Source organism: Lepisma saccharinum, chromosome 4 (genome assembly GCF_977018435.1).
Source record: "Lepisma saccharinum chromosome 4, izLepSacc3.1, whole genome shotgun sequence".
Lineage (NCBI taxonomy): Eukaryota > Metazoa > Arthropoda > Insecta > Zygentoma > Lepismatidae > Lepisma > Lepisma saccharinum.
The window spans coordinates 62,967,551-62,983,709 of record NC_139232.1 but is presented as its reverse complement, the minus strand read 5'-3'; the positions used below and the strand labels follow the sequence as shown (position 1 = coordinate 62,983,709).

The 16,159-nt window shown below is 36.0% G+C and overlaps 1 protein-coding gene across 5 annotated transcripts in view; it reads left to right on the top strand.

Moving 5' to 3' along the window:
• The window catches only part of LOC145986515 (ATP-dependent translocase ABCB1-like), a 98,982-nt gene that overhangs the window by 21,240 nt on the left and 61,583 nt on the right, over window positions 1-16,159 (top strand). For 3 of the 5 annotated variants that reach the window (XM_083120617.1, XM_083120619.1, XM_083120618.1), the window contains exons 4-7: window positions 4,721-4,878; window positions 8,767-8,899; window positions 10,237-10,337; window positions 15,886-16,057. In XM_083120617.1, coding sequence (XP_082976743.1) covers window positions 4,721-4,878; window positions 8,767-8,899; window positions 10,237-10,337; window positions 15,886-16,057 — 564 coding nt within the window. Of the gene's footprint in view, window positions 1-4,720; window positions 4,879-8,766; window positions 8,900-10,236; window positions 10,346-15,885; window positions 16,058-16,159 lie in introns of those variants that run through there. The other 2 variants (XM_083120620.1, XM_083120621.1) reach the window with 2 other exon arrangements.

Here is a 16,159-nt window from a genome sequence, read left to right as displayed (position 1 = left end):
TCATTTTATTTACTGCTTTTTAACCTGAAATTGACTCTGTTTTTGTACCGAAATTTTGCTTTTTTATTTACCAAAAATATGTGCCTCTAGTAATCTTCTATTAAATAAATATAAAATAAATAATCGAATGGGGCAATATCTGGGAAATAAGTTCCCAACCAAGAATGAGAAAGCTGCTGTGCATGACCTTAGATGCCAGGGTCCCAGGTTTGAATCCCGGCCAGTGTGTGTTGTGTCCCTTCATCAATTTCATCATATCATCACTCACCCTCATCTTCTTGATTAGTCAAAAGTGACAGAAAAGCATAATAATAATAAACAAATCAATCATTCAAAGCATGAGCTTTACCATATCTGGTCTCACTTTAACCACCAAGTAGACAACACCTTTGCAATTCACAAGTACGGGTGCCATGTTTTTCAGTTTTTTGTGAAAACGTTAACAACTACTGAGGGTATACAGTTGTGTTGGCAGCAGTTCGTGATGCAAGATACCCTGAGTAGTTCACCAAACACAGAGCATAAACTTCTATTGGTGGTTTCAATTGTTTTGGAACAGGTTCATGTGAGCCTAGCCAATGATGATCATACTGTGGAGTATCATAAAGAACCTACTTCCAATGCTATCCAGACATGACTCAACACCCTCCGATTACTAAATTTCATGTAATTTGGTTTCTGAACCCTTTTGGTTGTAGACAAATGTAATCCACAATCTATCTGGAAAGTGCACCCTCATTTTTTTTTAATGGCATGTAGTTAAATTTAAATAACGTGTAAATAGAATAATAAGAGTATCATAAAAATTAAATAATGAAAAATGTGTAAAACTAATCTATACATGCAGTAAAGGAATATTTACAATAGTTTCTTGATGTAGGTCCTTACAACCCTTTGGATTTGGATTTTTTTGTTACATATTTTACATCTTTTTTTACATAATGCATGCATTTTTTATATATTTTATGACTTTTTATGCATATTTTACTTATCAGAAAATCTTTTTTTTTTTTTACATGTAAATACCCAATCCTGACTGTAACACATCTGCATCATCTCAAAGCAACAGAAAACGTTCACAAACAGGATAATCTGCATAAACCATGCAAATTTTTCTCTTTTTAACAGAGGTACAGATGGTAAAGAGTACCGGACCCATCTTGATAAATATGTGCTAACCAGATGGATTGAGTGAAGAGGCATCAATGAATACATCCTGAGTGCATTGAATCAAACACCACACACAGATTTGGGGAGGGGGTTGATGTGCAAATACACACACACATTCAAGATGACATGTGTGGCACAAAACTAGCAAGTGGCACTGAATTGAAAACATTTATTGAAAGAGAACATCCAAATAACAAATGATTTGTTATGTTTGGTTTGTGTTATTGTCAGTGCCAGAATCAGAATGACCAGGAATTCAAATACCTACTATACCTTTAAATTAGGGATGGGACCGATTAATCGGTACTCTATCGGTATCGGCCGATATAGGCATATCGGTGTATCGGTTTATCGGTAAAATTACCGATTATTTTACCGATCCGATATATCGATAAATATCTGATAGTTTAGTGCAAAATTCTGCCAATTTTGTTGTAATTTTTATGGATAATCTCCATGCCCTACTTTTTTAAAAGGTAAATGTCTAAGTATGCAATTTCTCTTGCACTGCAGTCACCTTGAAACACATTTTTTAAGGAGGTCAATGAACCTTTCAGGTTCTTCCAGGACCATTTCCAATTTTATATCGGATCGGTAGAATATCGGTTATCGGTATCGGTAAATTTTATATCGGTACTTTATCGGTATCGGCCAAAATTTCATATCGTCTCATCCCTACTTTAAATATTCTACATATGTCTTGATCAAATTAGATAATAGAACTTAAATGTGTCTTATAAGCATTGTCTTTATATTTATTTGAATCATGCATACATTATATTCAAACACCCTGTAAGATAAATGCTTTAATGCTGTTGATAGTCTCTTACAAGCATTTTCTTGTAACCTATTTTGATACCCATTATGAAAATTTTCTGCCATTCTTTTGTTATTTTAATTGATATTGTGTACTTAAAAAATAAAGTAAATAAAAGAAAGAAGATTTACACTTCAAGAAATTCTGAATTATCAGCAGTGCTGGAAGTTGAGGATGATGTGGGGGGATGATATGACCCTAGTTAGGAAAACTTACAAAAAGGATCCCCTACCTGACTCATTATCCCTAAGTTAAAACATAGCAGTATTCCTCAACAGTACTACAACATGCCTCAATCAAATATAACCCCACCTAACAATTTTCACTTCGGTTTGCAACGTGCCACCACTCGTAACTCCAGGGTATGGAGATCCGAATTGGCAACACACCGCTCCTTGCTCCGGCTGGTCAGTTGGAAGCACCAGTTCTCACCCAGGGATCGGGATTAAGGCGATCCACATTACTCCAGGAAGGAAACCACCGAATTGCGACACGTGACAGTAAATGAAATTCAAATACTTTATAATTAAAATGTCCAAAATCTTTAATCATGAATCGTACGTGTACATACGGATTTGCACAAGTTAAAATTATAATTTATTGTGTAATGCATGCTCGTAGGCAGTGATAAGCAACTTATTTAACACGAGAGTCCGCACACCACCTTCACAGTCAATAGCAAGACCTCAACTGCCTACCTCAAGCACGAGGCGCAGCGTAACAGATTGTTCTATCTTATAATAATACAAACTCATAACATAAAATAACACAAGAAAAACTGATAATTTATATAACACATCAGTGTTAATTAGCGATAGTAAGCTTAAAGTTCAGGTTGGCAACAATTAAAAATGCCAACGTGGAAGTTTTTACTTCGCCAAAAACACGTAGCGTGGTTCCCCCAATCCTAACATAAACAGCCAATAGGAAAACGATATTTTATTGAAAACTAGGGAGAAATACTTTGCTATAATATTACAATATTAAACTATATAGAAATAACTAAACTGATTTTATCAAATAATTCATATTTGCCCTTGCACATAAAAATGATTAAATAAAGGTTTAGTTTATAACAAAGCCAAATTACTTCAATCTTGTACATTGTTGAACAAAAATCGATATTAAGAAGAAATGTATTTAACTTGTGCTTAAACAACAAAATTTGCGTGAAAGATAGAAATAATCCTAGCCATTTTGGATTTGAAAAACATGAAAACGTTGCATATATTATTTGGGATAATTATTAGCCTATAAATTTTGAATAAATGTTGCAAAAATATGCAAATAATATTATAACATAAGATAAAACGTAAATATATACATGAATTATGAAAACAATTAAGTATAAATAATTTAATCCTAGTTCTTAACTTGAAAGTATACGAATAAGATAAATGTCAATATACGACTGAAATTTGCCTAACATGGCGGACGTTACAGGTTATTGTTATGAGGTAATCACAAGAACCTTAATTATTTACGCTGACCTCCATGGGGAATGATTAGCACAGTGTGCTATGATGCCAGGGGTTCCGGGTTTGAATCCCAACCTGGGCATTGGTGTTGTTTGTGAGTGTTCCTTTCTCAATTTCATCACTCATCCTCATCTTCACGATTAGCCAAAAGTGGCAGAAAAGCCAAGTAAAATAAAACAAATCAATCAATTCTTTACCTCATAAATGAGTCAACAATTAGAAGGTTAAAATGAATTTATTTCTTTCACTCCTGACACTTTTCTTGAACAGATTTTGTGTGGCTACACATTGTGTTTTTTTGTGCAGAATTATATTTATTGTTGTGTATCATATGCTTAAATAAGTGGGGTAGGTGAGTCAGGTGTAATGTTTCACCTTGTTATTATTTACATAGAGGGTGGCGCATATTGTATCAACCAACTTCAAATTACAACGGAAAATGGTGTGCTTGTAGTAACTTCATATGGTTATGAATAAAAATATACACATTGGCAATTAATACGTGTATAATATGGACAACACAGACATCAATCAACCTTGAAAATAACATCCTCTAAATATCTCCTCCTGCTTGGATCCACTGTTTGAGGCAATGCGGAAAAGCTTTCATGATGCGCATCCCAACATGTCCTGCGGAATAACATGTATTTCACGGCAAATGACTGTTCACAACATTACCCATGGCTCTCCACTGTCTAACTCACCTCAGAATCAAAAAGTATGGTGCTGTGTCTGTCTGGAACAGGTGCATGGTGATCTTCATTGTTCTGCGGCAGTGCCCGGTGCCTGTTTGGATGAAGACTTCCACTGTCGCAATCCACGTCTGTATCAGCCAATGCTTCATGGTATACTAATTGCCTGACTCCCAACTCTCCATGGATGTAGATATGCCACACGTGCACACATACATTTTGGCAGGGTTGCCAACTAAATTGGTACATGCAATATGCGCCACGCTGTATTTAATTGGGTAAGGATTGTTAGATTTGAATGCCATAGTAATTCTACATTTTCTTTCACCTCCTGCACATGTACGCAAAATTTTCCATGAGACAAGAATGCTTGAGACAACAAAGACTTGTATGGTCTACTTTTCACAACACAGTTATTCACATTATAATACTTTCTACAGCTTTAAATGCACAAACTTACTACAATCATTTCCATCATTCTAAATGCAGTTATTATTCTTTTGTACAACTTGCAGAAATAATTACACAATCAGAACCGTAACCAAGACTATTTTTATTTTCAGTTTGCTTTTGCTTCGTGTTGTGATGGGCTTTTGATGATCATCGGTACAGTTGCAGCCATAGTTGCAAGTGCCTGCATTCCCTTTGCCATTGTTCTATTTGGAAATGTTGCTGACGCTTTTGTGTTTAATGCTATGAATGAATCACTTTCCAATTCTTCGTAAGTATGTCAGTTGTTATTTTAAATTTTAAAAGTTGTTTTCAGATCTTCTTTTGTGTGTTTGATGCATTCCTGGCACCAGAAGCTAATAATTAGGGTAGAAGCTGATGCAAAGTTTGTAAATAGTCAAGGGACACTTATGTTACTGAGTAGAAAATGATTCTTCTTTGTCAAGTTGATTTGTCTCGCAAAGAAGACATGCGATCTTCAGAACATTGTTTTTTTGTCATCTCAGCTCACTTAAGTATGTGAAACTTTGACTACTACCAACAAACAAGTGAGCTATGCATGCCTATTGCAAGAACTGTACAGAGCTACAAGAATCGGATAAAATTAGTAGCAATGGTTATCACAGCATGCTAAGATGCCAGAAGTCCCAGGTACAAATCATTGCCTGGTCATGGGTATTCTTTGTGAGTGTCCCTTCATCAATTTCATCCTATCACTCATCCTCATCATTGCTATTAGCCAAAGGTGGTAGAAAAACAACTAAATAAGAAATATTAAATCAAATAAGGGCAACTTGCAGTCATGTGCAGTAAAATGATTTATAGTATTATCTCCTATACAGTGTTGGCTTGTGGTGAATCAACTGGAGGGCGATATTCTGTCCGCTAAGGCTGTTAGTTTAGATAAGAATTTTCTAATTTATTTAACTGCCAACATGGTAAAAAAATTGTGATATTTGTTTTTATTGAATAGCCCCTAATATTTAACAGTAATACAAAGATCATGAAAGATGGAAGAAGATATAAAATTCAGATTTAGCAATAGTGTTTCTTAACTTAACAGACAGAAGGACAACTTCAGCACATTTTCAGGAATTTTTAATAACGTGCTAATCTAAACGTGTACTTTAGATCTACATGATGTAGGCTACATCATTGTAAACCAAATGTACTTTCCACTGAACACATAACTAACTAACTAACTCTCTAGCCTTCTTAAACCCGAAGGTTCATGGCTGCAGCAACACAGGCCTTCCATCTGTCCCTATCTTGAGCAAGATCTATATACTCTTTTCCATCCCTACCGATTTCCTTTAGGTCCATCTCAACGTTGTCCCTCCATCTTCGTCTTGGCCTTCCTACAGGTCTCTTACCATCTGGTTTCCCAACAAGAATCCTGTAAACTCCTCTTTCCTCTCCCATTCGTGCCACATGTCCTGCCCACCTAAGTCTTCTTGATTTAATTATTCTAATAATATCTGGACATGAGTACAAATTATGTAGTTCTAAATTATGTAACCTTCTCCACTCACCTGTCTCCTCATCCCTTTTAGGTCCAAAGATTTTCCTAAGGATCTTATTTTCAAATACTCTCAATTTATGTTCCTCTTTCAATGTAAGGGACCACGTTTCACACCCATATAATACTACAGGCAAAATTACTGTTTTGTATATTTTAACTTTTAGTTTCTTAGATATTAAACGAGAAGACAAAAGTTTATGAAGAGAGAAGTAACATGCATTTCCTGAATTAAGTCTACTTTTTATTTCCTCTTTAATATAATTTTCATTTGTTAATATTACTCCTAAGTATTTGAATTTGGAAACTGGTTCAAACGAGTTGTTATCAATAATTAGATTTTGATTATTACCTAGCACTTGGTTTCGGCCTGTAAACATATATTTAGTTTTCTCTTTGTTAACTTCCAAACCTATCTCTTTAGCAGTTTTGAAAAATATTTTAGCATTATTCTTAATTGTATTCACATCATCCCCCAGTAAGTCTACATCATCTGCATATGCTAACAACTGAGTCACACCATTTAATTTAGTCCTTCTTTAGTTTCTTTTACTTTCCTAACAGCATATTCCAAGGCAAAATTAAAGAGCAATGGAGATAATGAATCTCCTTGTTTTAACCCATCATGAATTATAAATTTGTCAGACATATTATTACCCACACGAATTTTACTTTCTGTTTCACTGGTGCATATTTTTATCATACTAACAAGCTTCTTAGGTATTCCAAACTCTACTAATATATTATATCATTTATCTCTTTTGACCGAATCATATGCTTTTTTGAAATCAATGAATAGCTGATGGACATTTTGATTATATTCCCACTTTTTTTCAAGTGTCTGTCTGATGTGAAAAATTTGATCTGTAGTTGATCTGTTACGTTTAAATCCACATTGATAATCACCTATAATTTCATTAGCATATGGGGTTAGTCTTGTTAAAAGAATGTTAGACAATATTTTGTATGTTGTTGAGAGTAGAGAAATTCCACGGTAATTATTGCAGTTCATTTTATCACCTTTTTTAAACACAGGAACAATTATGGATTCTTTCCACTGTTGAGGGATTTCTTCTTTATTCCATATTAAACAAATTAATTTATGAATTTGACATATTAATGAATTTCCACCATATTTAATTAACTCAGCTGGTATTAAATCAATGCCAGGTGCTTTGTTATTCTTAAGCCTTTTAATAGCATCTTTAACTTCAGTCAAGTTAGGTTCTGGAACTAAAGGTTCTGCTGTGTGTACTTCATTCACTTCTGATTTATCTCCTACATGGACATTTAAAAGGTCATTAAAGTAGTTCTTCCATCTATTTAGAATATCGCTTGGGTCAGCTAGAAAATCACCGTCTTTATCTTTTATCAAGTTCCACTGAACACATAGAAAAATAAAAACAATCATATGCATGATAACTTTGCAAGTACGTAACAGGATTTTGTACCTGATCTCCATGCCAGAATGGTTAGCACAGCACACTATGACACCAGGGGTCCTTTGTTTGAATTCTAGCTTGGGAATGAGAGTTCTTTGTAAGTGTCCATTGAATAATTTCATCATATCGTCACTCATCCTCATCGTCTGGACTGAATTTTGCTGATTACAAGGTTCTGGTTATCTGGGCCCATGGCCAGATAATCCTCTGTGAACTTGCGTTATGTGCTGTCCATGTGTGTTTGTGATTTTTCCTTGATCTATTTCATCTTATCGCCATTAATCTTTATCTTTGTAATTAGCCAGAAGTGGCAGAAATGTGAAGTAAAATCAAATCAATCAAATATTCCCAAATCACTTCACCTTCCATTGACTTCTGTGCTTCACCAACCCTTCACATATCTACAGTCAATCTTTTGTGTTGACCAAGATGTGCACTCTCTTTACCTGTTTTCAGCAAGCACATAGAAAAAGCAGGTAGGCTCTTCTGGTTTGGTCAGTTTTGTCAGGGGCTTTTCCTAATGACTCCCTTTGCACACAAAATTTAGGAGCCACTACACCCAGGCATATAATGGCATTCCTCTTCCGTCATGGCATGTTGCAACCCTGTTCCATTTGATACCATGTGATGAGGCAGGGGCAAAATAAAATGCATTAGGCTTACTTGGCATTAATGGCAATGCAGAATTCAAATACAAAATGTGCTTTTAATTTTTGTTAAAACAAAGGAATAACTGTTTCTTTTACTGTAATACTGCATTCAGTATTACATGGAATAATGGTAGTATAATTAAAATATACAATGGATTTCATCACCAAAGCTTGAGCTTGCTTTCTGTAATGTTGACAAGAATGTTAGTATAGCAGATGCACTCTGTACTGTCAAGATTTAATACGAAGAAAAATGTACTTACAGCATGAATAGATATTGTAAAATGTTTATAAATATGGAGATTATTTGTAAAAATAACTAAAATATGTGCTAAAAGGTATGTAAAAATATTGAAAATAAGAATATCATTTCTTGAGCATACATACAACTATTTCCAAAAATAATGCAAAATAGCATTGATTTTAGTATTATTTGAAGATGTATTTACATGTAAGTCTGTTCACTGATTATGACATATACTATCTGACTCCATGTCATAATAAACTCTATTGTTGTGGTAAAATGGATCTTTTAATTGCTATTTCAGGTGGCATCCTCCGAAAGTTGACTTCATGGAGGCTGTGACAGAATTTGCGATACTCAATTCCATACTTGGGCTTTTGGAATTTGTTCTTAGTTTCTTGTACGTGATGACATTTAATAGCGCAGCTGAAAGACAAGTAAGCTATGTACATGTTATGAATTGTTTCATCTGAAAACCTACATACATGTGTGAAGAGTTCACTTTCATTCATGTAACTTTGTAATGATTTTAATATCTGTGTATAATACAAGGTACCCGGTCTCCATGCACCTGATTTTTCAGTTCAATATTTTTTATTATTATCTTTTTAATATTTAGAGTTTGCTTATGAAAATTTTCATTACCTTGTTATTTAATAATGTGATTTTTAATGTTTGTGTGTTTTCCGCATAGCATGTGTCAATAAACATGCAATTATAAATTTTTCCAGTGTTGTTAGCAGAACTTTAAAATCTTCAGTGATGTGGTAGAGTCAGCCATATATTAGAATGTATTGCATAGTTATTCATGCTCTTACCAGTTGAAACTTCTTTAGGAAGGCCACTTCGGTGCAAGAATTTATTACTTTTAATCCAATCTTATACTAATTAATAAATTAAATATTTTAAGATCGCATTTCAAAATGTGTAGCTTTATCTGAGTTCAATTCATGGTTTTCTTTTCCAATATTTAGAAAAATAAATAAATTAATAAAATAATAGCATTTAATAGAAACTGTCTCCTGAGAGTAAGGGGCTGGTGCTTGAATTATTTTTGTTTTTCCTACCCTTGTATATAGTAATTTGTAGGTTATTTTACATCACTTTGTACACCTTTAGTTTAATCAAGGTAACGTGGAAGAATGTTGAATTGATGAAATAGATTGAGTATTTGCTGTAAGCTTTTATGTAACTATAAGATTTTATACACAAGAAAGTGAAGTTTGGCAATTTGTAAAGTCTATACACAGATGGACTGTTCAAGATTTGATGTACAGTGGCCGGGAATGAAATCTGGGATTCTTTGATGTAAAGTGTGTGCCATGTGAACATTTGGGATTTTAACTGAAACTCAGAACACTCAGAACTTGCACGGTTAATATCTATTACAGCTTAAAGATAACTAGGGTCTTGGGGAATTGGAGCATATGATAATAGTTTATCCTAATGCATTGTACAATCCATCAAACGTCCACTATTCTGTCAGGGACACACCAGAACAAAGTTGGGCATGTAGACATCGCTTGACAATGCATACCAACTGGAATGTCAGTAATGGTTTGGTGAATGTTGCTTTCTAGTTCAGTCAAGTTGTATAACACTCAAATTTGGTGATATTGCTAGAAATGCAACATTGCCAAGGGTCGTTCCATACCAAAATGCACCGAAATGTGTACTTTATTCAACCCAACCCACATACCATAATTTTTGTATCTTGAAATTCTTTCCAGAGTTTTTAGGCTTTGAAATATGAGAAATTCATTTTTCATTCCAGGCATTTAGAATTCGGAAGTTATACTTCAAGTCCATTTTACATCAAGATATGGAATGGTATGATACACATAACATTGGCGATTTTTCTAGTCGAGTGACTGAGTAAGTTTGTAAGTTGTTTCAGATTCTTTTTTATCATTGTTGTTAATGTTTGTTAGGAATGGGACTAATGGGACTGACACATCATTTCCATCAAATACTATATTGGTATTATTAAAATTTCATATCAGGCTGGTCTTAATATTTTTTTTTTTTAATATAATTGGATATAAATACACTGTCTGTTGTTTTCTCATTTTAGACAATGAAAATCTTGTACATATTGATACATAATAAATAGTAATAAAAGTACCAGATGTGTAAAATTGATCTCATAAGTGTTGTACTATGGAGTTCATATCTGGGTAATGTAATTCCAGATTTAATTGATTGATTGATTGAAATACAATTTTTGGGTGCACCAATACTTAGTTTGTTTGTTTAATATATTTTTTAATTCCACTTTATGCACAGTAAGGCTAATTGGAACTGAGATCTGAACCTGGGACCACTTGATTACAAGGTGGTCAAACACGGGTTATTTGCACCCATCACACTATATGAGACCCAACCCATTACTACATGGCACAGTGGTTCGAGTCCCACTTTAAACAACAAATCAGTCAATAAATCAACCAGAGGCGAGACGAGGTTTCCGGTCATCGGGAGATGCGGCGATGACCAAGCAAAATTATACAAATATTGCATTTTATATATTTTAGAGAAGCAGTAAAAATAATAAGTCAGAATACTCACATATTTATGCATAATAAGCCAAGCGACAGCATGAAACAGCTTGAAATACGCAAGAGATTCGCTAATCTTAGCACATCGAAATGAGACCCCAGTACTACCCCTTGCACCGAACCCTCCCGCCAAGTTTCCTATTGAAGGCAAAGGTGTTCGTCGGCCCAGATCATCGCAGAATGGCGCGAATCTCTTTGGTCTCTACCGGTGCCGAGAACAGCCGAATGCTTCCTAACAAGCAGACAGGTCCAACGACCTGTACTTACCCCCACTCTTGAAGGTCTGGGTCATAACAGGCCCTTTTTTCAGCCCCCATCCCCATGTTTACAACCACGGCAGGGTTTGTCTGGAGTCATCAAGATTCTTCCGAGTGTCCAGTGGCGTGCTCAAGGAGGGGTGGTGAGAATCATAATTCTGCTTAGGCTCAATATTCTTCGAAAAAAAAAAGAAGAAAGAAAAGACAGGAAAAGATGGCAAAATGAGGACTTCAGGAATGACAACTAAAAAGTACACGTAACCACCCCCACCCCCTCTTCGAAAATCCTGGGCACAGCACCAGGTGTGTTTGCTATGTCGACTTGTCAGTGGCATAGTGCAGTTCTCTGGGGACCCCCTGCAAGTAAAATATTGTGACAAGAAAATTATGATGCCAGAGTGGGACGGACGTACTCGTACAGTTAGCTACTCCACAAAATTTCAATAGCTATGTAAGAAATTACAAAATTACACAAAATAATGGCCACCTTTAACATACGGTGTACCCTGCGTGGCAGATAAAGGATGGCCCTTAGGGCAAAGGGGTAATTTCTCCTGGGCTCCACCTCCTACCGAGTTTGTGGGCCCCTTTGAAGCAAAACGTAATAGATGTAGATAATGTGGGAAATTCATTTCAACTCTTATATCAATATGAAAAGGCTTTGGCCCCCCTTGAAAATATTTAGTGTGAAGTTACATTTTAAATAACATAAACCCCACAGCGCTACAACCCAAGGCGGGCCTTGGCTTACCTACCGACTGCTGGTCTCCCTCCCACACTGTTCCTCCGTCACCTGTTATAGCGTGGAGGTCTTAGACCAGTATTGGGGTGATGGGTGATCAGCCCGACGAACCCCCAGCCGTTGTTGTAGGTCTTCTTGACCGGGTTACGCTCACTCACTCAGAGCTTCCCAATTTCCTCACGATGGTGGGTTGCCACCGGCCCTATACGTAGGCCGAATGAATTCCGACCAGAGCCGGATTCGAACCTACGCCGTCCCGCAGCGAATGATCTCAAGACGAGTGAACGCCTTAACCCGCTCGACTATGGAGGAGGACACATTTTAAATATCATGTATAAAACTAATATTAGCGGTAAAAGGTCATGAATTACCAAGATTGAAGTTTATTGTGTAGTAATAAGACATCGACTGGTTGAGCAACGGAATCTTTCTACTGGATTCATAACTGTAGACAGTTGACACACTACACTATGTTTACGACAAACTGCGTAGCTATAAAGGTATGAGATGAGGGATATTTTCCTATCGATTGCTATCTGCGGAGCAAGTATGTTAATTCTACATTTCAGAGGGAACCCATGTTACAAGTTACTCAGGCCCCTCTGGCTGAGACAATACGCCACCAGAGCGTATAGAAGAAATAGTGTGCGCACTCCCTGAGTTGCCGTGGTCCACCGCCTAGATGGCAGTGGTGACGTTTGAGAGGACGTGGAAGATGCTCGTGTTGCTTACATAACGAACTACATAAGAAACAAAAATGCATGTTACTTATATTTGGAGAAAAGCTCAGCAGCTGGATAGTTTGGAGAATTTCAGAGATGATTTTGCTGTCTTCGAGGCACTTAATTCCTTTTTTATCTCCTTGGTGCAGAAGAAAAATCGACATTTCTGATAGTGAAATATGAGTTTAGGTAGCGTACACAGCACATGATCTTCACAGCATCCTAATTGCGAAGTTTTTACAGCAATTATATTTAAATTGTCCAACACTCAAAAAATATATCACCCCATAAACTATTAGCACATGATATTTTTTCTGCAACAAATTCTTGCACTCGTAACAGCACATCATAAACACTTTTCGATGCATATGTAAGGTATTTACAGCCGTCGCCCGAACCATAGTCTTGGATTAACATAAGTGAGGCAGGTACATTAGTTGGTTCCTCATGCAGAAAAGTTGTACACAGTTTACAATCCGTCACTTTGGAAATATACTGCACTATGTATCCTGCCAAATGATACACCAAGTATTCTTTACCAACAACTTAAATGAACAAACACTTTGTTCATTTAAGTTCGGTATGTTGTTTTCCCAGTCCGGTATTTGAATTTCATCTTCAACAATATAATTTTTTTCCCTTATTATATTTTCAGCTTGCTTCTTCACCGAAAGATTTTTATTTTCAGTTGATCTTGCCAGAGTTCACATTTGATTAACAAAAGACGTCAGAGGAGATTCAGTCCTGTATTCACAGTTTCCGCCCGAAAATAAAGCAAGTTTTGCTGGTACGTAAATTGATTGCAGCATATGTAAGTGCAGAAAATCCACAGTGGAGGGATGATCATCACAAGTGAACTACCGCAATATACCAAAATGGCATTCTAGGGAATCTTGATTAAATTTTCCTGTCAAAACGTACTTGTAATTGTTCTTCCACAAATATTCGGATACTTCTAAAGTACTTTCTTAAGTCACTCTAAGGACAGCATTCCATTTTATTAAAGTTGTATGTGCTTCTGATCCTTTATATAGTGCCTGTGCAGGAGTGAATGAATTTAATGCGTCAACCAGGCAGTTTAGGTCTCTTGTGAAATTTTCCGTTGTTTCACTGCCTTCTAACAGGTCTCTTGTGAAATTTTCCGTTGTTTCACTGCCTTCTAACCCCTCTGCATTAATACTCCGATAAAATTTTATTCCATTAGCCACAGATCTGCTGAACAGCTGCATTGCGAGTCTTACATTCATTCGTTGCAATGACTTAGGATCCAAATGAGCAGAGGTCACTTCGTAGCAAGCTTTCATACCGGAAAGTTCAGTAGATGAATCATGTTCATACACTTTTCTGTAAAATGAATAATCAACAATATCACCATTATAGTACACCTGCACTTTATCATGGAAGTTATTCCTTACGCATTTAAATATATGTGGTGTGTCTGAAAATGCCCAAAGCTTTCTACTAGAGTCAGCTGGATTGGATATAGAGCACTTAAGATTGTTTCTGTTTCCGGAAATTCCTAAGCATTTCCATAACTTTGTCGTGGAATTTCTACTGTATCGCCATCCACTATGAACGAATCCACTTTCACTAAAAGGTCAGTTGAAAAATGAATATATCACACACAGCAATTATGACTTAGTTTTTTATCTTTTTTATAGGGATGGCACTCTCCCATTTTGAGAGACCATTACTGTCTTTAGGTGACCTAAAAAAATGTCTACTGCCTGAAGAACAGCGGTCATATCTAGATCTACAGCCGGGTACGAAACACATAGGCATCTTGTAGTTTTCGCTCGCTGCTGTCTCAAACACAATAATAATACGTTGAACACAACACAAACTAGTCACAACGGATCAATCACAAATCTAACGACACTAAACTCAATAAGGTAACAACGTTGTCATTAATAAAAGTACACAAATGTTATTCTAGCACAACAAAACACAACGCTCTACGTAAAGCGCGGCCGCACTGCAAGCAGAAGATGCTTGCAAACGAAGGTTTCTGCCAGTGTTTCGGTGGGGCACCGCTCTATTCACTTGGCTTACGGGAAGAAAACTAAGTGCACACACTTTCTCTTTTATACGCTCTGACCCCACTGCTTATTATTGCAGACGTAGTCATATGATGTTACTGGGAACCACATTTCTGTTTCTTTTTGTAAATCGATTTTTTATAAGCAACACTATCTGTGGAATTTCTGCGATTATATAATATTTCAGGAGCACATTGTTGGGCCCATTAACTTTGCCCCCCACCCCCCTGCATTGCGGGGGTTGCAGGGGCGGCCGCTACGCCACTGCCACTTGTTAAGAGGAAAAGCACACATTGAAAGATATGAATCGGCTTTTCATTATCAAAACAACAATTAACGGTGAACCATAAAGGTTCTTCTTACCTTTAAACGTGACAATTTAGGTGTTTGTATTTCAGTTTCCATCATATTTAATAATTCTCGTCATATGGGATAGAATTATGTGTCTTTTGTAGTCGTAAGGTCTGTGGTATGAGCTTTTACTTTAAATTGGCAGTGACCTTGGCATTTATTGCAGATAAATATTGTGCCCCTGCTGCCCAAGGTTTGCAAAAGGGAGAGGAAGCAGAACAACTGAATGTGTTTAGTCAATTTAATAGGATCCCGGGAAAAGAGGTCTTATGGAGAATGGGGAACACCTCAAAGCAGGAGTTTTAACTGGGGGTTTTAAAGGAATGGTGACCTGTTTTTAACAAGTGTTTTTTAACCAAACCTAATCCTTATAACACTCTTGACGCAGCATAAAATGATTTGTGCCTCGAGGAAAAAGAACCTTAGGAAGGGGGCAGTCGAACCCCGAAACGTAGTTTCAAAATTCTATACTCACTCACGTAAGAAATACTATTTTATACAAATTTTGTATAGATTATATTATACAGTGAGTAACTCGCACAATACGTAAATATGTTATAAAAGTAAATAATACCTCCAATTTAGAAATGAGTATCAATATTTCCTTTACATGCTACAAATTTTCTTAAATATACAAAGAAACAAATAAAGATAGTTCTCTAGGGTATAACATGAAATATGAACTCGTACGCACTTAAACTTTTGTACAATTTCCAACATAAGAGTGTAAATTAATTTTTTCTTTATTTTCCAGTGACTTAAATAAATTCCAAGAGGGAATTGGAGAAAAGTTGGGAGCTTTTTTTTACTTGATATCAATGGCTTTTGTCTCATGTGGCATAGCATTTTGGTTTGGGTGGAAGCTGACTCTTGTTAGCCTCTCAACATTACCATTGATGCTTGTGATTGGTGGCATTGTATCTGTGGTAAGTAATCAAGAAGATTATGGGACAATCTTATAACATGCTTGTTACAATAAGGTTTAATGTAAAGCAAAATGATGAATATCGATGAATAATCTTTTTATG